This window comes from Elephas maximus, chromosome 11 (assembly GCF_024166365.1).
Source record: "Elephas maximus indicus isolate mEleMax1 chromosome 11, mEleMax1 primary haplotype, whole genome shotgun sequence".
Lineage (NCBI taxonomy): Eukaryota > Metazoa > Chordata > Mammalia > Proboscidea > Elephantidae > Elephas > Elephas maximus.
The window spans coordinates 42,524,100-42,547,383 of record NC_064829.1 but is presented as its reverse complement, the minus strand read 5'-3'; the positions used below and the strand labels follow the sequence as shown (position 1 = coordinate 42,547,383).

At 38.4% G+C, this 23,284-nt stretch overlaps 1 protein-coding gene across 15 annotated transcripts in view; it reads right to left on the bottom strand.

The window, feature by feature from the left end:
- Positions 1-23,284, bottom strand: part of DTNA (dystrobrevin alpha) — a 451,514-nt gene that overhangs the window by 62,259 nt on the left and 365,971 nt on the right. For 9 of the 15 annotated variants that reach the window (XM_049901507.1, XM_049901502.1, XM_049901511.1 and 6 more), the window contains one exon: positions 22,096-22,185. The exons of 4 other annotated variants lie outside the window; for them this stretch is intronic. In XM_049901507.1, coding sequence (XP_049757464.1) covers positions 22,096-22,185 — 90 coding nt within the window. 2 more of the 15 variants (XM_049901516.1, XM_049901515.1) reach the window with 2 other exon arrangements.

The following is a 23,284-nucleotide window of genomic DNA, read 5'->3' as shown; positions in this document are numbered from 1 at the left end:
CAGGTAGAAAAAAATGGGCAGACCCATAACAAGAGAAAAATTAAAGAGGTCATTTAAAAAAACTACAAAAACAAACAAACAAAAAAACCCTGGCCCAGACAGCTTCATTGGGGAATTCTACCAAACATTCAGAGAAGAGTTGACATCACTACTACTCAAACTATTCCAGAATATACAAAAGGAAAGAATACTCCTGAATTCACTCTATGACACCAGCATAATGTTGATACCAAATATAGGCAATGACATCACTGAAAAAGAAAATTAAAGACCAATATCCCTCATGAATATAGGTATAAAAATTCTCAACAAAATTCTAGCCAATAGAATTCAACAGCATATCAAAAAAATAATACCTCATGACCAAGTGGGATTCATACCAGGTATTCAAGGATGGTTCAACGTTAGAAAATCAATCAACGTAATTCATCACATAAATAAAACAAAAGAATCACAAAATCATCTCAATGCGGAAAAAGCATTTGATAAAGTCCAACTCCCATTCCTGATAAAAAAACTCTCAGCAAAATAGGAATAGAAGGGAAATTCCTCAATATAACTGAGGACATATATACAAAACCAATAGCTAACATTATTTTCAATGGAGAGATACTGAAAGCATTCCCACTGAGAATGGGAACCAGACAAGGATGTCCTTTCCATCCTTTTATTCAATATTATACTGCAAGTCAGAGCTGTAGCAATAAGGCAAGGAAGGGAAATAAGGGGCATTCAAATTGGTAAGGAAGAAGTAAAACTATTCTTATTCACAGATGATATGATTCTATACATAGAAAATCCCAGAGATTCCACCAGAAAACTTCTGGAACTAATAGAAGGATTCAGCAAAGTGGCAGGGTACAAAATTATCATACAAAAATCAATTGGATTCCTCTACACTAGCAAAGACAACTCCAAGAGGGAAATCAGGAAAATAATACCATTTATGGTATCTCCCCCAAAAGATAAAATAGTTAAGAATAAATCAAACTGGGATGTAAAAGACTTACACAAAGAAAACAACAAAACCGTAAGAAACAAAAAGAGACCTACGAAAATTGAAAAACACATCATGCTCATGAATAGGAAGACTTAAGACTGTGAAAATGTCAATACTACCAAAAGCGATCTACAAATACAATGTAATCCTGAACCAAATTCCAACAACATTCTTTAATACGATGGAAAAACTAATCACAAACTTTATGTGGAAAGGAAAGAGATCCCAGATAAATAAAGCATTATTGAAGAAGTAGGAGGCCTTACACTCTCCAATTTCAGAAACTACTCTACATCCATGGTAGTCAAAACAACTTGGTATGATGACAGACGCATAGAGCAGTGGGACCGAATTGAGAACACAGAAGTAAATCCATCGACCTATGGACAGCTGACCTTTGACAAAGGGTTGGAGGCCATTAAATGGGGAAGAGACAGTCTTGTTAACAAATGGTGCTAGCAAAACTGTATATCCATCCGCAGAAAAATGAAACAGGATCCATACTTTACACCTCAAACAAAAACTAACTCAAAATGCACCAAAGACCTAAATGTAAAACCTAAAACTATAAAGATCATGGAAGAAAAATTAGGCAAAACACTAGGGACCCTAATGTAGGCATAAATAGAATATCAAGCATAACTGAAAATGCACAAATAGCAGAAGACAAATTAGATAACTGAGACTTCCTAAAAATTAAATGCTTATGCTCATCAAAAGACTTCTCTAACAGAGTAAAAAGAAAACCTACAGACTGGGAAAAAATTTTGGCTGTGACATGCCCAACAAAGGTCTAATCTCTAAAATTTACAAAAAATTCCAACACCTCAACATCAAAAAGACAAACAATCCAATAAAAAAATGGGCAAAGGACATGAATGAGCACTTCACCAAAGAAGACATTCAGATGGCTAACAAATACATGATGAAATACCTGTGATTATTAGCCATTAGAAAGATGGAAATCAAAACTACAATGAGATGCCATCTCACCCCAGCAAGGATGGCATTGATAGGAAAAATCAGTAAACAACAAATGCTGGTGAGGTTGTGGGGAGACTGGAACTCTTATACACTGCTGGTGGGAATGTAAAGTTGTACAATCACTATGGAAAATGGTATGTCACTTACTTAAAAATCTAGAAATACCATATTGTTATCTAGTGCTGCTATAACAGAAATACCCCAAGTGGATGGCTTTAACCACTAGAAATTTATTCTCTCACAGTTTAGGAGGCTAGAAGTTTGAATTCAGGGCAGCAGCTCCAGGAGAAGACTTTCTCTTTCTGTTGGCTGTGGGGGAAGGTCCTTGTTATCAATTTTCCCCTGGGTCTAGGAGGTTCTCAGCATTGGGACCCCAGGTCCAAAAGACATGCTCCACTCCTGGCTCATTCTTCTTGGTGGCAGGGAGTTCTTCTCTTTGCTTGCTTCTCTCTCCTTTTATCTCTAGTAAGATAAAAGGTGGTGCAGGCCACACCCTGAGGAAACTCCCCTTACCTCAGACCAGGGCTGTGACCTGAGTAAAGGTGTTGTATCTCACCCTAATCCTCCTATAACTGATTGGCTGATCACATCAGATCACATCATGGGGGGGTGATTGTTCTTGTTAGGTGCCGTCAAGTTGGTTCCGACTCATAGCGACCCTATGCACAACAGAATGAAACACTGCCCAGTCCAGCACCATCCTTACAATCGTTGTTATGCTTGAGCTCATTGTTGCAGCCACTGTGACAATCCACCTCGTTGAGGGTCTTCCTCTTTTCTGCTCACCCTGTACTCTGCCAAGCACGATATCCTTCTCCAGGGACTGATCCCTCCTGACAACATGTCCAAAATATGTAAGACACAGTCTCACCATCCTTGCCTCTAAGAAGCATTCTGGCTGCACTTCTTTCAAGACAGATTTGTTTGTTCTTTTGGCAGTCCATGGTATATTCAATACTCTTCACCAATGCCACAATTCAAAGGCATCAACTCTTCTTCGGTCTTCCTCATTCATTGTCCAACTTTCACATGCATACGATGTGATTGAAAATACCATGGCTTGGGTCAGGCACACCTTAGTCTTCAGGGTGACATCTTTGCTCTTCAACACTTTGAAGAGGTCCTTTGTAGCAGATTTATCCAAAGGATTGTGTCTTTTGATTTCTTGACTGCTGCTTCCATGGCTGTTGATTGTGGATCCAAGTAAAACGAAATCCTTAACAACTTCAATCTTTCCTCTGTTTATCATGATGTTTCTCATTGTTCCAGTTGTGAGGATTTTTGTTTTCTGTCAGTTTGTCATACTGTGGAGGCTTCTGTGTTGCTGCGATGCTGGAAAGCTATGCTACCGGTATTCAGATACCAGCAGGGTCACCCATGGAGGACAGGTTTCAGCTGAGCTTCCAGACTAAGACAGACTAGGAAGAAGGACTCGGCAGTCTACTTCTGAAAAGCATTAGCCAGTGAAAACCTTATGAATAGCAGCAGAACATTGGGGGTGATTACATCATTAAATAACCGCCAAATTCCATTATTACATAACTGCCAAACCAATAAGAATCATGGCCCGGCCAAAATGATACATATTTTTGAGGGACATAATTCAATCCATGACACACATGATCCAGCTATCTCACTCCTATGTATATATCCTAGAGGAATAAGAGCCATGACAAGAATAGACATATGCACACCCATGTTCACTGCAGGATTATTCACAATAGAAAAAGATGGATACAACCTAAATGTCCATCAATGGATGAATGGATAAAAAAAGTGTGGTACATACACACAATAGAATACTATGCAACAATAAAAAGCAATAACAAACCCAGGAAACATCTCACCACAAGGATGAATCCGGAGGACATTATGCTGAGTGAAATAAGTTAATCACAAAAGGACAAATATTGTATTAGACCACGAACACAGAAAGTTAAAAAAAAGTTTACCCACAGAAAGTAACATTCTTTGGTGGGTACCAGGGATGGGAGGATGAGGGAGGGAAAACCACCAACTAGATGTTAACTTTGGTGAAAGGAAAGGGAATACACACTATGGAGAAAGTCAGCACAACATGAACAAGGCAAAGAAAGACACTGAGAATTATGCAAGAAAATAAAAGGCAACTATGCTAAATACTACAACATATACAATTCTGCAACAATAGTAATAACAAACAATAATTTTTTGAGTGGATACACAGGCAGATATGTATGCTGAATAGCTAGCTATAGGAGGGCATATGGGAGTACACCCATGTGCATATACAGACTACATACATAGTCATATGTGCTACATGTACAGTCATATAAATAATGGAGTACAGAAGGAGAAGAGTCAGGAAAGTTTCTTAGATATAACCAAATACTTTGTGGGATTGAGTTACTGGGCTTGAGGGCTGGCGGCCATAGTCTCAGGAGACATCTAGATCAACTAGCATAACATAGCTCATAAAGTCAATGTTCTACATCCTACTTTGGTGAGCAGCATCTCGGGTCTTAAAAGCTTGTGATCGGCCATCTAAGATACAATTATTGGTCTCTTCCCGTCTGGAGCAAAGGAGAATGAAAAAAATCAAAGAATCAAGGAAGCAATTAGTCCAAAGGACTAATCGACAGTACAAACCACAGCCTCTGCTAGCCTGAGACCAGAAGAACCAGATGGTGCCTGGCTACCACTACTGACTGCTCTGACCAGGATCACGACAGAGGGTCCAGGACAGAGCTGAAGAAAAATATAGAACAAACTTCAAATTCATAAAAAAAGACCAGACTTCCTGGTCTGATAGTGACTGGAGGGACCCCTGAGCCTATGGCCCTCAGTCACCTTCTAACTTGGATCTAAAGCCACACTTAGAGATCACCTTTCAGTCAAATAATGTAAAAACCAAAAAACCAAGAATAAAACCCATACCCGTTGTCATCGAGTTGATTCCAACTCATAGCGACCCTAGAGGACAGAACAGAACTGCCCCGTATGGATTCCAAGGAGCGCCCAGTGGATTCGAACTGCCGACCTTTTGGTTAGCAGCTGCAGCTTAACCACTATCCACCAGGGTTTCCAAAATAACATAAAGGCCTATTAAATAAACAATAACACCTGTGAAGAAAGTACTCATTAGAACAGTCAACTACATGAGACCAAAAGGGCAACATTTGCCATAAGGCCAAGATGAGAAGGCAGGAAGGGGCAGGAAAACCATCCAAATGAAAACAGGGAACTCAGGTGGAAATGGGCAGAGTGCTGACACACTGCAAGAACTGCAACCAATGTCACGGAACGCTTTGTGTATAAATTATTGAATAGGAAACTAATTTGCTCTGTAAACTTTCACCTAAAGCACAATTAAAAAAAAAAGGTACAGCCTTGGAAACTCTATGGGGTTGTTCCACTCTATCCTATAGGGTTGCTATGGGTCAAAATCTACTCAAAGGCAATGGGTTTCGGTGCAGTATGTATCTTTACTTCAGTAGTAAAAAGATTTTCTGTGGACAGCAAACAGTTTTGTTTGGGTAAGAAGGAATTTTATACCTATGGTGACACCAATATTCTATAACATCAGTAGATGTTTACTGGTCACCTAGTATGTGCCAGGCACTGTACAAGTTGCCAGAGGTATGGCAGTAAACAAGTCAGAGAGGGTCCTTTCTCCACAGAGGAGAAGCGAGACAACCAATCAACCAACCAGCCAACAAATGATTGCAATTTTGAGAAGAAGGAAATAAGCAGTAGGTGATGACAGAGGCTAACATGAGAGGTGGACCTGACGAGCTGCGTTTAATCTGCATTTGGAAGCCAGAGTAGGAGCCAATGCATGTGTGCATGGAAGGAGAGGGCAGGGTGAAATGGGAGAAGAATGAATGTCCTAGGCAGAGGGAAAAGCTAGTGTTCTGATCTTGAGGCAGGAAAGAGCTTGGTGTGTTCTAGGAACTGATCAAGTTGAGGTAACTAAGTATTGTGATTGAGCGGGAACACTCTGGGAGAGGTGGTAGGCAAGGGCTAGACCATGCACAGGCTTGTAGGCCTTGGTGGGGGGTCTGGGTTGTAAACTAAGTGCAGTAGTAATGTGGTATTAAAGCGTTTTAAGCAGACAAGCTAATAACATTTAAAGCTGATTTACGGAAGCCAGAAATAGGCATTCTTAGAATAAGGTAGACATCTTTTTTCCAAAGCATAAGGTAACTGAGGAGTAGTTTTAAATTATTTGGATTATCAATTCACTTGGCAAGAAATCTCTTAGCAATATAAAAGTACAATTGCTTGTACTTGAGAAAAACATAAGTGAAACAATATTAGCCTAGTTGTAAGTTTTATGAGATCAGGGGTCTAATCAAATGGCAGCAATTGATCATGCCACAGATTTTTCCTATAAATCACTGGAAGTTCAGGTACTTGATAAGCTTTTGGGGGGGGGCAGAGGGCAGAAAAAGCCCTCACTGTATTATATTTTGAGATCTCTCCACCTTCCCTGGACAAGGTATTTGAGAACCATTAAGGGTTTTTCATTCACTGAATTAGGAAGGCAGTGGAAATTCTCCCTTGGGCTGCAGTTTGTTTATTTGGCTTATCTGACACCAGAACTATCAATGACACATAAGTGCTTTTTCAATTTAGCAACAGATTATTCAAAAATAAGTCATTTACTCATTGTGTTAAGTAATTAATATAGGGTTTTTGTTGTTGTATGCAGTCAAGTTGATTCTGACTCATAGTGACTCTATAGGACAGAGTAGAACAGCCCCATAAGGTTTCCTAGGCTGAAATCTTTATGGGAGCTGCGAGTGGGTTCCAACTACTGACCTTTTGGCTGCTAGCAGCTGAGCGATTAATCATTATGCCACCAGGGCTTCTTAGTATAGAGTAGAAAAACCAAAACCAAACTAGATGCCATTGGGTTGGTTTCAACTCATGGTGACCCCAGGTGTGCTAGAGTATAACTATACTTCCTAGGGTTTATGATGGCTGATTTTTCAGAAGAGAATTGCCAGGTCTTTCTTCTGAGGTGCTTCTGGGTAGACTAACCTTTCAGTTATCAGCTGACTGTGTTAACTGCACCACCCAGAGACTCCAAAATAGGGTAGAAGATGCCTACATGGAGTTAACGATAAGTTGTTGTTGTTAGGTGCCATCGAGTCAGTTCAGACTCATAGTGACCCCATGTACAACGGAACAAAACACTGCCTGGTCCTGCGCCATCCCCACAATCGTTGATATGTTTGAGTCCATTGTTCCAGCTACTGTGTCAATCATCTCCTTGAGGGTCTTCCTCTTTTTTCACTGACCCTCTATTTTACCAAGCATGATGTCCCTTTTTCCATGGACTGGTCCCTCCTGATAACATGTTCAAAGAACACAAAAAAAAGTCTTGCCAATCTGGCTTCTAAGAAGTATTCTGGCTGTACTTCTTCCAAGACAGATTTGTTCATTCTTCTGGCTGTCCGTGGTATATTCAACATTCTTCACCAACACCATAATTCTTCTTCAGTCTTTCTTACTCACTGTCCAGCTTTTGCATGCACATGATGCAACTGAAAACACCATGGCTTGGGTCAGGCACACCTTAGTTCTCAAAGTGACATCTTTGCTTTTAAACATTTTATGCAGCTCTTTTGCAGCAGATTTGCCCAAATGTAATACATCATTTGATTTCTTGACTGTCGCTTCCTTCACTGATTGTGGATCCAAGTAAAATGAAATCCTTTACAACTTCAATATTTTCTCCATTTATACTGCTGTTGCTTGTTGTTCCAGTGGTAGGGATTTTTATTTTCTTTATGTTAAGGTGCAATCCATACTGAAGGCTGTGGTCTTTGCTCTTCATCAGTAAGTGCTTCAAGTCCTCTTCACTTTGAGCAAGTGAGTTTGTCTCATCTGCATCACAAACGTTAATGAGTCTTCCTCCAATCCTGACGCCCTGTTCTTCTTCATACAGTCTGGGTTCTTGGATTATTTGCTCAGCATACAGATTGAGTAAGTGTGGTGAAAGGATAAAACACTGACTCATGCCTTTTCTGATTTTAAACCACTCAGTATCCCTTTGTTCTGTTTGAAGAAATGCCTCTTGGTCTTTGTACAAACACAATTAAGTGTTCTGGAATTCCCATTCTTCACAATGTTGTCCATAATTTGTTATTATCCACACAGTCAAATGCCTTTGCATAGGCAATAAAACATAGGTAAACATCTTTCTGGTATTCTCTGAGTTCAGCCAAGATCCATCTGACATCAGCAATGATATCCCTCATTCCATGTCCTCTTTTGAATCCAGCTTGAATTTCTGGCAGTTCCCTGCTGATATACTGCTGAAACCATTTTTTAATTATCTTCAGCAAAATTTTACTTACGTGTGATATAAATGATATTGTTGGATACTTTCCACACTCTGTTGGATCACCTATCTTTGAAATGGGCACAAATATGGATCTCTTCCAGTCAATTGGCCAGTTAGCTGTCTTCCAAATTTCTTGGCATAGATGAATGAACCCTCCCAGTGATGGATCCATTTGTTGAAACATCTCCATTGCTATTTAGTCAATTCCTGGAGCCTTGTTTTTCCCCAATGCCTTCAGTGCAGCTTGGACTTCTTCCTTTAGTACCTTCAGTTCTTGATCATATACTGCCTCCTGAAATGGCTGAACATCAAATCAATTCTTTTCGCTATAGCGACTCTGTGTATTCCTCCTTCCATCTTTTTTTGATCTTCCTGCATTGTTCAAAACATTGCCCATAGAATCCTTCAAAATTGCAACTTGAGGTTTTAGTCTTTTCTTCAGTTCTCTCAGCTTGAGAAATGCGAAGTGTGTTCTTCCCTTTTGGTTTTTTAACTCCAGACCTTGGCACATTTCATTATAATACTTTGTCTTCTCGAACCACTGTTTGAAATCTGTTCAGCTCTTTCACGTGATCATTTCTTTTGTTCGCTTTAGCTACTCTGTGTTCAAAAGCAAGTTTCAGTCTCTTCTGACATCCATTTAGTTCTTTTCTTTCTTTCCTGTCTTTTTAATGACCTTTTGATTTCTTCATGTATGATGTCCTTGATGTCATCCCACAGCTCATCTGGTCTTTGATCATTAGTGCTCAATGTGTCAAATCTATTCTCGAGACAGTCTTTAAATTAAGATGGGATATGCTCAAGGTCATACTTTGGCTCTTGTGGACTTGTTTTAATTTTCTTCAGCTTCAACTTGAACTTGCATAGGAATAATTCATGACCTGTTCCACAGTCAGCCCCTGGCCTTGTTCTGACTAATGATATTGAGTTTCTCCATTGTCTCTTTCCAGAGATGTAGTTGATTTGATTCCTGTGTATTTCACCCAGCAAAGTTTATGTGTATAGTCACAATTAATGTTGTTGAAAAAAGGTATTTGGGATGAATAAGTCGTTGGTCTTGCAAAATTCTATCATGTGATCTCCTGTGGTCATTTCTATCACCAAGACCATATTTTCCAACTACAAGCTTCTTCTTTGTTTCCAACTTTCACATTCTACTTACCAGTAATTATCAATGCATCCTGATTGCATGTTTGATCAATTTCAGACTGCAAAAGTTGGTAAAAATCTTCAGTTTCTTCATCTTCGGCATTAGTGATTGGTGTGTAACTTTGAATAATAGTTGTATTAACTGGTCTTCATTGTAGGCGGATAGATATTATCCTATCACTGACAGCACTGTACTTATAGATCTTCAAATGTTCTTTCTGATGATGAACATGACACCATTCCTCTTCAAGTTGTCATTCCTGGCATGTAAACCATATGACTATCTGATTCAAAATGGTCGATATCTGTTCATTTAAGCTCACTAATACCTATGATATCGATCTTCATGTGTTCCAATTCGTTTTTGATGACCTCTAATTTTCCTAGATTCAAACTTTGTAAATTCCATGTTTCAATTATTAATGGATGTCTGCAGCTGTTTCTTCTTATTTTGAGTCATGCCACATCAGCAAGTGAATGTCCTGAAAGCTTTACTTCATCCACATCATTATGGTCAACTTTAAGGATACGGCTCCTCCCCAGTTGTATTGTTAGTGCATTCCAACCTAAGGGGCTCATCTTCCGGCTCTATATTAGACAATGTTCTGCTGCTATTCGTAAGATGTTCCACTGGCCAATTTTTTTTAGAGTAGGTCACCATGTCCTTCCTAGTCTTAGTCTAGAAGCTTCACTGAAGCCTGTCCACCAGGGATTACCCTGCTGGTATTTGAAATACCAGCTCCCAGCATCACAGCAACATGCAAGCCACCATACTATGACAAACTGACAGAAGAGTGGTGGATGAGTATGTATGAATAATTACAAAAATAAAGCTTTTAGTCAAGAACAGCTGTTAGGTTCCTGTTTGCAAAGCATGTCAGGAAAAGGGTGCACAGATGAGGGGACCAAAAAAATGCGATGGAAAAGAGATGGGATCTGGTGTCAGAAGACCTGTGTGCAAGCCCTTCCTAGCATGTGACCTTGGATAAGTCATTTAATGTCTCAGAGCTCAAGTTTTTTCTTATCATTGAAATGGAAATAATAATATTTGACCTTATAGGGTGTGAAGAACTAAATAATGTGCGAGAATGGACCCTGTAATTTGTGAAATGCTTTAGAAATGTAAACTCATCATTTACACTATGGCTGCTGTGATGAGATAAAAGTAACTGAAGACAAAATCTTGCCAGTGTGAAGCTTACAATTTAAATGAGAAGTCCCAACACATGAACTAAAACCATGAAAGGTAAACTATTAACCACAACTGTTCCTGTTACTAGAATGTGCTCCCAATATTTATTAAAAATGAAATGAAAACTATAAAGTAGGATCTAGAAGTCCCTAAGTGACACAAAATGGTTAGGGACTCGTCTACTACCTGAAAGATTGGTGGTGGTTTAAATTCACCCAGAGGCGCCCTGAAAGAAAAGCCTGGTGATCTACTTCCAGAAGGTCAGAGCTGTTGAAAACCCTATGAAGTGCAGTTCTACTCTGAAACATAAGAGGTTGTCATGAGATAGAAATGACTCAACAGCAGATTTTTTTTTTTTTTTAACAGCTATATAGTTTCAGTAAATAGACATGAAGAGGACACAGTGTGGAGGAGTCATCCATAAATACTGTCTGCAGGTCATGTGGTTACGCAGCCTTGTAAGAGTTGATGTAACAAAGTAGTATCAAAGAGAGAAACTGATAGCAGATATCTTGTTTTGATTTTGGGGTTTTCGTACCTGTGAAGGGGCCCTGGTGGTACAGTGGTTAAGTGTTTGGCTCCACAGCAATGGGTTTTTACCCATGAAACCAAATATTCACTTTAAAGACATTTCCGACCTCAATTAATCCAACATTAGCTTTTCTTTCACCCAAAGTTGCAAATCCTTTCTTTCCTGTCGGAAGGTGGGCTTACTAAATTTGAATTTCAAAGGACATGGCTGGGTGGAGGGCCAGAGACCATCTTGTGACCTGATATCCACTGATCTTCATAAAAAAGGAAGGGCAGGATTCAGTCAATCATGTTAAGATTAACCAATCATTGATCTGTATTTCTCTCTCCTCTTTTCTTTATGAGCCTCATTGTACCCACCTTCTTCAAGCCATTTGCTTTTTTCTGAAATCAGAATGGTCTCCCTATAAGCATATAGAATAACTGCTCAGAACAAAACTTTTGCTCCAATTTTGCTGAATTTTGACTATTTTGAATGGTGGTTAGGAACTTGGGAGCAGATAAATAATGGTTAGAATTCCTCCTGCACTCCTTAAACTCCCTAAATTGATACCTTTCCTTATCTGTGAGGATGGTAGTTACTTACTCCATGAGCTTACTCTAAAGACAAGAAGAAATTATGTACATAAAGCTCTTAATACAGTGCTTAGCATGCGGCAAGTGTTTTTTTTAAAATGGTAGCTATTATAGTTATTACCATTATTATGTATCTCACCATAATTGAGTAAAGCAATATAGCAATAAAGATGATAAAGGAGGTGAGGGATCACTACATTACTTCTGCAGTCCTGAGAGCTGTGAGGAATTGGTAGGATCTATTTTTTTTTAATTAAACATAAAGGAAAGAGAAAGCAAGATGAGAAACTGGAAAGAGAAGTTGGAATTTTTCTTTAAGGACAGAAAAAAGCTATTAAAAATATGGAGGGCAGCTATTAAAACAGAGTCAGCTTCCTTGAGCAGTCTTAAATTCTGCTTTGTTTTTAAAATACAAATCACATCCAGTTTTCATCAAGTAGATGTGAGGTGTTGCTGCAGAGACAGTTTTATGGCCTTAAATGACCATCAAGTCAATATGATTAATCACGTGCGGTAGGGAAAAAGGGCTGGTAATGACAAACTCTGAGCTTTTCTCTTCAGTGATTTTTTTTTTGGTTACAACTTTAATGAAGAAAAGGTCAAAGAAGAGTGGTAGAAGTAACTCGAGTGTGCTTCAAATTAGAGGGGAAGGAGATGGTGTGAGATTACATCATTGCCTTCAGACATGACTGAATCTGTATTGACCATATTCTTCTTTGAAGATTACTAATACCATTTTTTGTGATTCAGTACTTAGTTCTACTATTTCACCTATCCTATAACATTGGGGTACCAAACTCATTAGAAACAAGATTAAAACAATCACTCTTTCCTCTTGCAGTTTTGAGAGGCTGAGCTGTGAAAGTGGAGGTACTATTTGACCTAGAAGCCTGGAAAATCTGAACAAAGAGATGGGCTTATATCAGCTGAATAGTGCATTTTTATCTACTTAAAGAGTAGGGTATAGTTTAAAATGAAACTAGTGTGCTGCTAGTTATATACATATTTTAGATACAAGTTAAGAACAATATATAACTATTAAAACAAAAATGTTCATCAGTGTTATCACCTAAAGTCATCTTATGTACTACTCTTGAAAAATAGCTCTAAGGCATCAGAAGCAGGAATAGGAAGAAACTTTGGAAACAGTCGAGGAGGAAAGAATTCTAGAAACAAAGGGGTTTCTGACAATATCAAGCGGTGTGGTCAATGGGCACTGAGTAACGACTATTACCGTATATGTTTGAGAAACCTGTTTGAGCTTTTGGGTAATACAAAGGGTTAACGCACTTGGCTGCTAACTTAATGGTTGGAGGTTCAGTCTAACCAGAGGAGCTTCAGAAGAAAAGTGTGGAGATCTATTTCCAAAAAATCAGCCACTGAAAACCCTATGGAGCACAGTTCTTCTTTGACCCCCATGGGGTCTCCACGAGTTGGAACCAACTGGATGGCAACTGGTTAACTGGTTTTTGTGAAACAGCGGAGGAAAGGGGACCAGCTATGCTGAAGGGAATAAGTCAATATAAATCACTGGCTCACTTAATAGTTAAAACTGCCAAAAATCCACAAGCCCTTAGTTCAGAGAAAATTAGTGTTGTTAAGCAAAATTGAAATATTTCTAAAGAATTGGGTTTGCTAAGCATGTTTGTAAAACAGACGTCTAAACTAGATTGAAACATACATATGATAAATATATGGTCTTTCCATCTACTTTCATTCAAATTGCAAATAAACATTTATTATTAAAATCAACTAACTTTAACCAATGGGATGAATCTCCTATGCCACAATAGAACAGAAAGAGAAAAACTTTATGAATGCCTTTATCCAAATACAAAAGACTACCTGAATTCCTAGACTGAACACACCTGAAAGTAAGCTGTGCACATTCTGGGACTTGAAAGGAGACTTTACTATGATGGTTACTCTGAGACATTTATAATAACAGAAGAGTTGAAAGACAATTTCTCCCACTGTTTTCATTTAATGGAGCCCTGGTGGCACTATGGTTAAGCTTTCTGCTGGTAACCAAAGGTTAGCAGTTGCAATCTACCAGTCCCTCTTTGGAAACTCTATGGGGTAGTTCCAGTTTGCCCTATAGGGTTGCTATGAGTCAGAATCGATTCAATGGCAATGAGTTTGGTTTGGTTATCATTGTTAAAGAAAAGATTTCCATTTTATTATCTCATCACATCACTCTTCCTCTTCTTTATTTTTATCTTAAATGAAAAGCAGCATTGTTTTCTAAATCTGCAGAGACACCCATGCCCTTGGAATAAGATGAATTCTTGCATCATTGTGCAGTAATTTAGCATGACACATGTGGCATAGAACTGACTGATGGGATCCAGAGTCTGGCATCCACCTGAATGCTAGTATTTAGCACAGCATTTATACAACTTCTTCCTTTAGTAAAGATATAAACAGGGATATGAATTCATGGTACATTAACTGGAAGTATTCAAAGTAACATCACAAAAAGACTTATTTGCATCAGTGAAAAAGTGCCTTAGTGACACTTCTGGCATCTATTGACTTTGTCCCTTGCTGAGACTAAGTGTCACCAGATCATATTGTCCCCCTCTCTAATGACAGTCAAGTGGCCAAACCTGCACTAACCATGATGGGTTGTTCCGAAGCATGTTGACATACAACCCGATGAGAACATGTTCATCTGCTAGCCTGTCTGCCACATTGAGGCTGTATTGTATCCTGAAATGGGGCAGGAGGAAAGAAAGGGTGTTGTTAGGACAGGTGGACAGAAATAGGCAGAACAGGTAGGAGTGAGTCTGTAGTAAGACAGGGATTTAGAAAACCAAGCAAATAAAGGGAGAGCAGTAAGTGAAGTTCTATGAAAAACACAAGCAAGATCCAAGCAATGAAGTTCACAATTCCGTCTCACCAACGTAAAAAACAAAGATTTCCATTTAGGTTAAGTAACTTTCAAGAAAACAGAGTCACATTCTTCAAACCACTAAGGCCAAGTAATTCATCTGAACAGTAAACACAGTGGGTTGCAAGCGAAGATAAAGTATCTTTTGGAAAATCAAAACTTCAGCTTCGCCGTTTGGAAAAAAAAAAAAGAAAAGGAAATAAGGGAAAGTGAATAACAACACAGATGTGTCTACTGGAAATAACTATTCGGTGCTGTTAATTGGGTTATAACAGAACTGCTTTCAAACACAAAGCTTTTTTTTGGCAAAAGAAATCTCCATTTTTAGTTTTGTTAATTCAAGGTTCTGGCACACTCTGTCTTTAACTTACCCTTTGCCCTTCAGAAAAGCTGGAGCAGCCCTAGCCAGCAGTTTGTTCTGCTCTACTTCACTGTCCTTGGGAGGAGAGCTAGTTAATAAGACGGGAAAGCCAAGAAGAGCGTAAACACAGCAATGCATTCAAGAATAGAAACTGGCAACAGAAACTCCCAAGTCTAGATCCAAGCTCCATTTGGACAAATCTCTTATTATTTGGAAATGTTCAAGATGTTTTCAGATTTCCACAGAGTTCAACTACGAGCAGAAACCTGGCCTGAGAACCACAATTGTAATATAAAATGACAGTCACCACGAGCCCAGGTTTGACCTCTGCTATTTGCTTTACAAGCAAGCATTTATATTGCATATGCTTAGACATAATGGAAATTCACTCACATTCATTACAGCATACCCTGTAAACAGTTCAATAGCTCATTAAAGCCTGCCAGCCTTTAGATCCTTCTCAGGGAGTTCACCTTCACCAGCCTTCTCTAAATTCTCCAACTCCCTGTGTTGACTAGAGGCTTGAAAATTACCTAGTTAGAGATTGCTGCAATATTAGAAGTGGCTTACTGGTCCAAGCATAAGTCACCGGACCTTGGATGTGAAGCTGTGAAGAAAATTTTTAGGGAAAAAGAGAAACAAAACTTTGAGCCTTATAAATATAAACGACATAGTGATATTTCCTTAAATTTGTGCTCTTTTTGACTATATAAATACATAGCTGGTAGATGCAGTCCCACCCATCCAGCAATTTTTTATTATTTTAGATTCGTTATAAAGAAATGTTTATTTTATTTATTCATCTCTATGATAGTTTTTAAAATTTACAATGCAGTTTTACTGAAGTAACAATAGAAATAGAAATAATAATTAAACTGCAGTCAAGCCCAATTTCCAAGTTCTATTGTAATGAATAGGTGCGTTTCATTGGGAAATAAGGTATACATTCTTAGTATTACAATTGTACTGGTAACATGCTTAAAGAAACTATTTCTTTGTAGGTGAATTAAGAATTTGCCCTACAATACCATTCTACCTAAAATTACTTCTCCTATGGAGAATACAAAAATAAACTGTCCGACTTTGAATACCAAGTGTTTAATTACTGGGCTTTAAATTTTGAGGTTTCACCATGACATTTCAAGAAGCTCTAAATCCACCATGTACATATAAGTGTGTGTGTGTGTGTGTGTATAATACATACGTATTTAGAGATACGCATACACATATATAAATTTACGGATGAGTATTCACATTAAATTACACACATTATAAAGAAAATTCTTGTTTTATAACAGGGTATGCTACAAGATTCCTTAAATAGTGAGGTCTCTGGTAAATTTAAAATCAGGTTTGTTTTATGATGGAATGTCTAGCATATAGTGGGCATTCGTGTTTGTTGAGTGTATGCCTGCTTTTCACTCAGTTCTTCAGAAATATATTTATTATGCAAAGCATTGCTGTACTTAAAAAGCACAACTGCATATAAACAAAATTGACTTGAAAACTGGTATTAGATTAATGTTGTAGGATAACTTACTTTCCAGATGAGTTTAATGATTTATTTTTCAGCTTACTGATCTCCACTGTTGTATTAAGACTATTGAACCTACCTATCAGGGCCAAATAGCTATCTTAAATCATTATAGTTGATGTTTTCTGTGATGTACCATCATCCTATCAACACAGAATCCCACCTCTGTCTCCCGGCTCATACCCTTGTATGTTCATTACCCAGTAACTACAGTCTCCCTGGTACCCAACATCTTCTCCAGTTCTTTTTTCTAAACTCAAGATAGATGTACCTATTGTATAATTGATTTCAGATCCCTGAAAAACCACTCAAAACATGGTGTGAAGTATCAGTGAATTGAAATATCAGTTCTTCTCTTCAAATCATTTCCCTGCCCTGTTACGCTTCTTTGCTCCTTGAATCCCAGAAGTCGTGGTGGTACCTCCTTAAATCAAAAACCTAATAATTATTCAGGTACAACCTTTGATGCTGAATGCATAAGAAAAGAACCAGTAGAAAATAGAAACACAGGAGGATCAGGCTGTGTTCACTACAAATTATTCTGGTGAAATGATTTGTTGATAAAGCCCCAGATGTCCTGCTCCAATGCTTGGTCACTGGTACAGCTGACATCAGTATGGATGATGCAGGAGCCAGGTGGGGGTAAAGGAGCAGTTGCCCAGCTTTTCCTTTGGTGGTCTTAGTTTTTTTCTTTAATTCGTTGGGCCCCGCTACTCTTTCTTCTACTCCTTTTGCCCCCTCCCCTCTTCTTTTCTCCCTTCTTCTTTCTAGGCCCTTCCTCCCTCAAATGGTTGAGAAGATGTTTTACGAATGCACATCTCCTTTCCTTTCAATACAATTTTCTTTGCCCGTAGTGACTTGAGGAAATTATTGAAATCCTTTTATTTTTCTTCTATCTTCTCACCAGACTCTCTGGAAAATATACATCTGTAAGCCTATGGACTGGGAAAACCAGTTCTTGGAAAATATGGGGTTTATACCATCTTCGTATGATCTCATGGAAAGAAATAATTTGTTTTGTTACAGCTCTTAATTTCTAGTGCCAGGAGCATTTTAGATTTTTGGTACAGACTTTCCTCATAGGTTCCGGACTTCCTAGAACAATCCTCAAATTCTTCTCTTCATCACTTATTTCTGAGAAGTTAAAAATATGACCATGTATAGAGGAAGCCAACTGCATGATGAAAATAAGAAGAAACAAACAAACAAAAGAACTACCCTTTCAAAATGATATGGCTTAAGAACACAGATGGTTGGCTGTAAGGCAGGTTTCACTAAAAACTTGAGTCTTCCACCAGAATCTCTTCTGGTGCTCCTAAGGAGCTTGAAGAACAGAAGTTACAAAAAAAGAAATGTCTCCTGAGTTATAAAGGTAGTGATAATATGTTATTATGATCTCTCCAAAGCAATATAGTCTCACAACATTTTATATAATAATTTAGATTTTTAACCCTTCATTTTGTAGCTTCGCGGTTTGCTTGGGGTGACATTCCCTATTTATTGTAGACCTTGAGATCAGAACACAGGGACGCTGGGACCTACTTCCTTCTTAAGGAATGAGCACTTCTGGCATTTGAGTGTCAGAATGCAACAATGGCTTTCCCATCACTCCAGTTCTAGCTTGTTCTACACACCGAGTCCTCAAATCAAAATGCATCCTTCCTTTTAACTTCCGAAACTGGGAATGGCTTGGAGCTCCCCTTGACCACGGGTCATATGTCTTTTCTAATTCGAGCCCTGAAGTGAAGCTAGGCTACCGTTCCTAGAATTGTATGTAGACACATTTCTTTTCCTTACTGTCATTTTCTTTTCACAAGGCTCTTGCCAATTTATAGGGTATTCCTTTTCACACTTTATCATTAATGGGTATGGTGGCAATCATACTTGGAGGGTATGACATGGTAAACTGTGAAAATCACATGTGCTTCTAAAAGAAAAAAGACAATAATATTCCTTTAGATTTTTTTTCTTTTTCCCTTAAAAACTTCTCTATTTTCCCAGCAATTTCTTTTTAGACATCTGGAAAATAACATATTTAAATAGAAATGGTCTTCTTCCAAATTTTCTCTCTCCCTATCTCACACATACATACATACACACACACAATGGATTCTGGAAAGATAAAACAATTTCAAAATACTTCATATTTATTTACTTAAATTGTCCCTTAACATTGAATATATTTTTAAGAGCCACTTTTGCTTATGTTGGGTTACTGGGTAAAGAGTTTATTAGCCCTAAGTTTTCCCCGCCCCCCCTTCTTTTATTGAACATGATTTAAACTGTGGATGTGGCTTCCCAGATCAACAATACTGTATAAACAAATTATGTATTATGAGATAATTCTTATCACAATGGTCAAAAGGAAAACAATATCTGAACAATGGCAATTTTAGAGTACATATTTTCATTTTCATTGATTCTTAAATGATGGAATAACTTGTGTGGTGTTTGGGCTTATAAAGAATGACTTGTAAAATTGGCTCCCCCTCCTTAAGTAACCATCGATTATGATAAAATTTGGCTTCTCACTATAAGTAATGGTAAGGTTAGCCAAGTAATTTAAATATGGTAAGAGTCTATGAGCCACTTTTGTCAAGAGATAATTGATTTGCTGAAAAATTCTGTTTTCCTTTCCTTTTCTAGCTTTCCATATCATAGACTGGAAATATAAAGTGTCACATAAACAAACAAGTATAAAAAATAGTCTCTTAGTGGGAAAACTGTGATTAATTCAGGCTCCTGTGAAAGTTGAACCATCTTGAGCAGGTACCAGGGAAGAAATAATAAGAAATTCTGGGTCATATTTGCTTCACTACATTTAGCACTATGTTGTCCCCAAGACAGAAAATCAGCATCAATTGTAGTTTTGCCAAGAGAGTCTTTAGAAAAGTTTGCTGGGTACAGGGCATGCGTGGACAACTAAAGCAACTCTAGTAAGAGAAGAAAGGGGTGACTGTGCTTTTAATTACGCACTCATATTTTAGTATAGGCAATGTGTTAGAGTTGAGTGTGAAGACTGGTCTAACTCAAGCTTGAAAAAATCTAGCATGTTAGTGGAACTCTGGTGCAAAATGGGGTAAAGAATTATCTGCAGGTAATTGTATACAACATGCCTCGAAAAAGAGAAACAAAGAAGAAAGAATGAAGAAATCTTCAAGGTGGTGCCAGGTGTAAATTTATAAATTTTATACCCATTTTTATGACCAAGAAGAGATCAACTTTAATTGTAGAAAAAAATTAGCCATGGAGAAAACTTTCATCTCTAATCACTTCAGATTACCAAAGCACAAATGTTTACAATTTAGTTTGAATATTTTAAGTCAGATCAGAAGCCTGGGTTGACAGGTAAAGAATCTTTGCGTAAGCAAAAGTGTTTGAAAAAACTGAAAAATATACAGTGAGTTGAGCTTTTCCTTGGTTGAAAATCCAAACCAGTCAACTCACTGACCAACCAGTCAACCAAAAGTAAAATAAAGTAACTCACAAACACTGCCACACTGGGAAGAATCCAGATTTGAGAAGTGCTTAGGGTGGGTGGTGTGCCTTTCCCATATGCACTACAGAGCCAAATACTGTATCAGTTATTAGACACTTGTTACTGTGACAAACCAGAAAATAACATGCTAGATTGTGTTGATACTCTACGAATTATAAGCAATTTTCTAATATTTGTAGAGTGGTAAGATTTGGCTAGGTGCTATATAACAGCCAAAGTGATTCTTTTTGTGGGTGGGTACAACTTTAGTAGTTAGAATTCTGAAAAGACTTGTGAATCCTTGAAGTGATTTTCTAATGCTGGAGGTAAAAGAATCTAGTCATTCAGATTTTCAGAGTGTCCTTATTGTGGCCAGTGAAGAAGATAGGTGATAATTAAAGACATTTGTTTTATATAGGAGAGGACAGGTCAACTTTTCTCTCCCATAAACTAGCTAAGGGTTTTGCTAAAATAATTAAGATTTCAAAAAGGTGGTATGATGCCAACAAAGAAAGTAGATATTAAGAGGCACAATGCTGTGAGAAGTGACGGATTTGGACCTGGATTTGCGGTCAGCCTTGCAATACAATTTGCAATACTGATATGCTATCTTTCATAAGCTTAGATAATGCTGCTGTCCCTGCACATATAGCCTTGGAGCTCTTATTCTAGGGGTGATGGTAGATTTCCATTGATCCGGTATTCTTTCTATAAATTCATGCATGCGTAAGTAAACAATCTAGGTTCAGGGATACAGTTTATGGTCAGGAAAATGAATGAGGTAAATTGGACCATGATTCGTATCATTAAACCCACATCCTACCTAACTGCTAACTAGCATTGAGGGTGCATGTGTGTGCAAACACACACACACACGAACACAAGAAGACCTCAAAGGGCTAAGGGAGAAGGGCTTTGATAATCCCCTCTCTTCTTTCAAGTTTAGAAAAAGTGAATCAAATCTATAGCTAGAAAAAGATATAAGAACAGGGGATACAACAAATGATGCTGGTAACCAGAGTTATACACTCATAAATCTGTGCGAGGTAGATTACCAGAATGTCAAAAGACTTCAGTGATATACCCTAGTGCCTTTTGAAGACGACAGTGGTGCACCTAAGGGATCCTAGGTGAGTAATGCCAGGAGTTTGTAGTGAGAGATTCTGAGGTGGAGATTTCAATGCATCCTCACTCAGCTTTATCTTTCTAATATCTGTCACAGTGCAGATGCTTGACAAGTCAGATAAAATATCTGTATGGCAAACCTCCTATGTTCTCAATGCTGCCTTAACACTGACAGGCATGGGTTTGACTTCTTTAGTTTATCCTATTTTAAAAGAGGCAGTTGGAGTGAGGTACGAGTAAGGACGGAGCTCTGGGTCATTTTTTGGTTCAGTTGCAATCATAGGAACAACAGGATCTCTAACTTACGCCTATAGCTAGCATGATGGACCTCTATCCATTTTAGTGCGTGGACATGGTTAAAAAATAAACAGTGGATCACCGCCAGTATGATCAAGTATAGGAATTAAGTGCTGATAGCATGAAACTGGTTTTGAAACTGTTACTTCCACAGGAATCTGATTTTGCCCTACCTGGGGAAAAATGGCCCAGGCCCAGTGGGACAGAAAGGTATAAAGCCTCGAGTCTTTCGCTCCAATAAGAACTAGCTACGTGACATTGTCCTAGCCTTGCCCAGTTAGTGCTAATGATCATTCCAAAGGCTCTTTAACTCAAGAGTCTTAGGAATCACCACCTGGGGTCTTGCAAACTGTACAAAAACAGAGATTCATCCGAACAAGAAGGTTCACATATACCTATCTCATATATACTGGTGTGAGCCTATGAAATCAACTGGAATGCTATAAAATAAGTGGAAAAGAAAGAAAAGAGCCAAGTCCAGCTCAAGTTGGAAATTCTCAACAGAACGTCATTAAACCCCAGAAGATCTTTATCTCCCCCTGAAACATGCTACGAGAGGGTTTTAGTGATGGAATGGAACAACTAGCAGTCTAGCTATGGAACTACTACTACGATTAGTGACTCAGGGCTGGGATACTGACCGTTTGCCGTGGTCAAGCTGATTGACATACAGCTTTATGAGTGAATGCTCGTCAGCCACAGGGCTGGGTGCACTTATCCCCTCAGGTAACCTGAGGGATGCAAACAACGAGATCTCATTACAACCTCCCATGGACAGAGCAAGGCCCACTCAGAGAGGAATGACATTCAGTGTACACAGCTTTATTGAACAGCACCCTTAAAACAGAAACGAGAGGCCAGTCTCCGTGGTGATAGGAAGAACTGCAAGCTTTAAACAACATGTTCGTGGTTCACAGGGAACATTCCAAAAGGACTGAAAATGGGAAAAAAGGGAAATGATAATATTCTGGGTTAGTGGACACACTGGAGGAACCAGAACAGCTCAAAAAAGTATTATAGAGATATGTTAGAGTAGAGGAAGTCATGTTATCCATCTAGACGCATCCACCATAAGCACCGTCCGAGCTGAAATGATATAAAATGACCTTCAGTAAGGATGGGATCTGTCTTGGCTTGACATTTGCAGAATGCAGAGCTCCTTCATAAAAGCACAACATCTTTCTAAACATTACGTCAGGTCTTCCCTAAATAGATACACAGGCTCATGTTGCTCACAGAATTTACAGTTTGTTTTTATTTAATTATTTTTTTAAGAAAAGGTGGTTGGCTAGATTTGCTAGTGGTTCTGAAAAGGAACACTAATAAAAAATTACTGAAGCCTAAACCATATAATTTCACTGCGGATGTTTTGCAGTTCAATCGCCTCCTCATTTCCGTTTGTTACAGACTTGCTTAATTCATATCCCTGAAATGCCATGTCCTGCCACATTCTGTTTATTCTGCTAATTACAATTATGGGGAACATCTTTATCTCAGGTTCCTGTGATGTGCAAGTACAGGAACTCAGGGGAAAAATCAGCAGCGTTCCGAGTCTCGCTGTCTTCAAATTCTTACTAGAACATACTAAGATATTACAGTGAAATCGGTACCTTGAAAACACCTCTTCTGGGAAAAGACCAATGATGTTTGTTTTGTGAAGAATGAGGCTATACTTTATTTTTTTTTCCCTGCTAAAAGGCGTTTGAGGTCTTATGTTTCATTTCTCACTCCAGTTTTCCTTACCTTTGTTTCTGCTTTGCTGTGAGCATTCTTCTGGTACTTATAAAATAATTCTCTGGTGCTTTAGTCATCATATTTGATGAAACCACC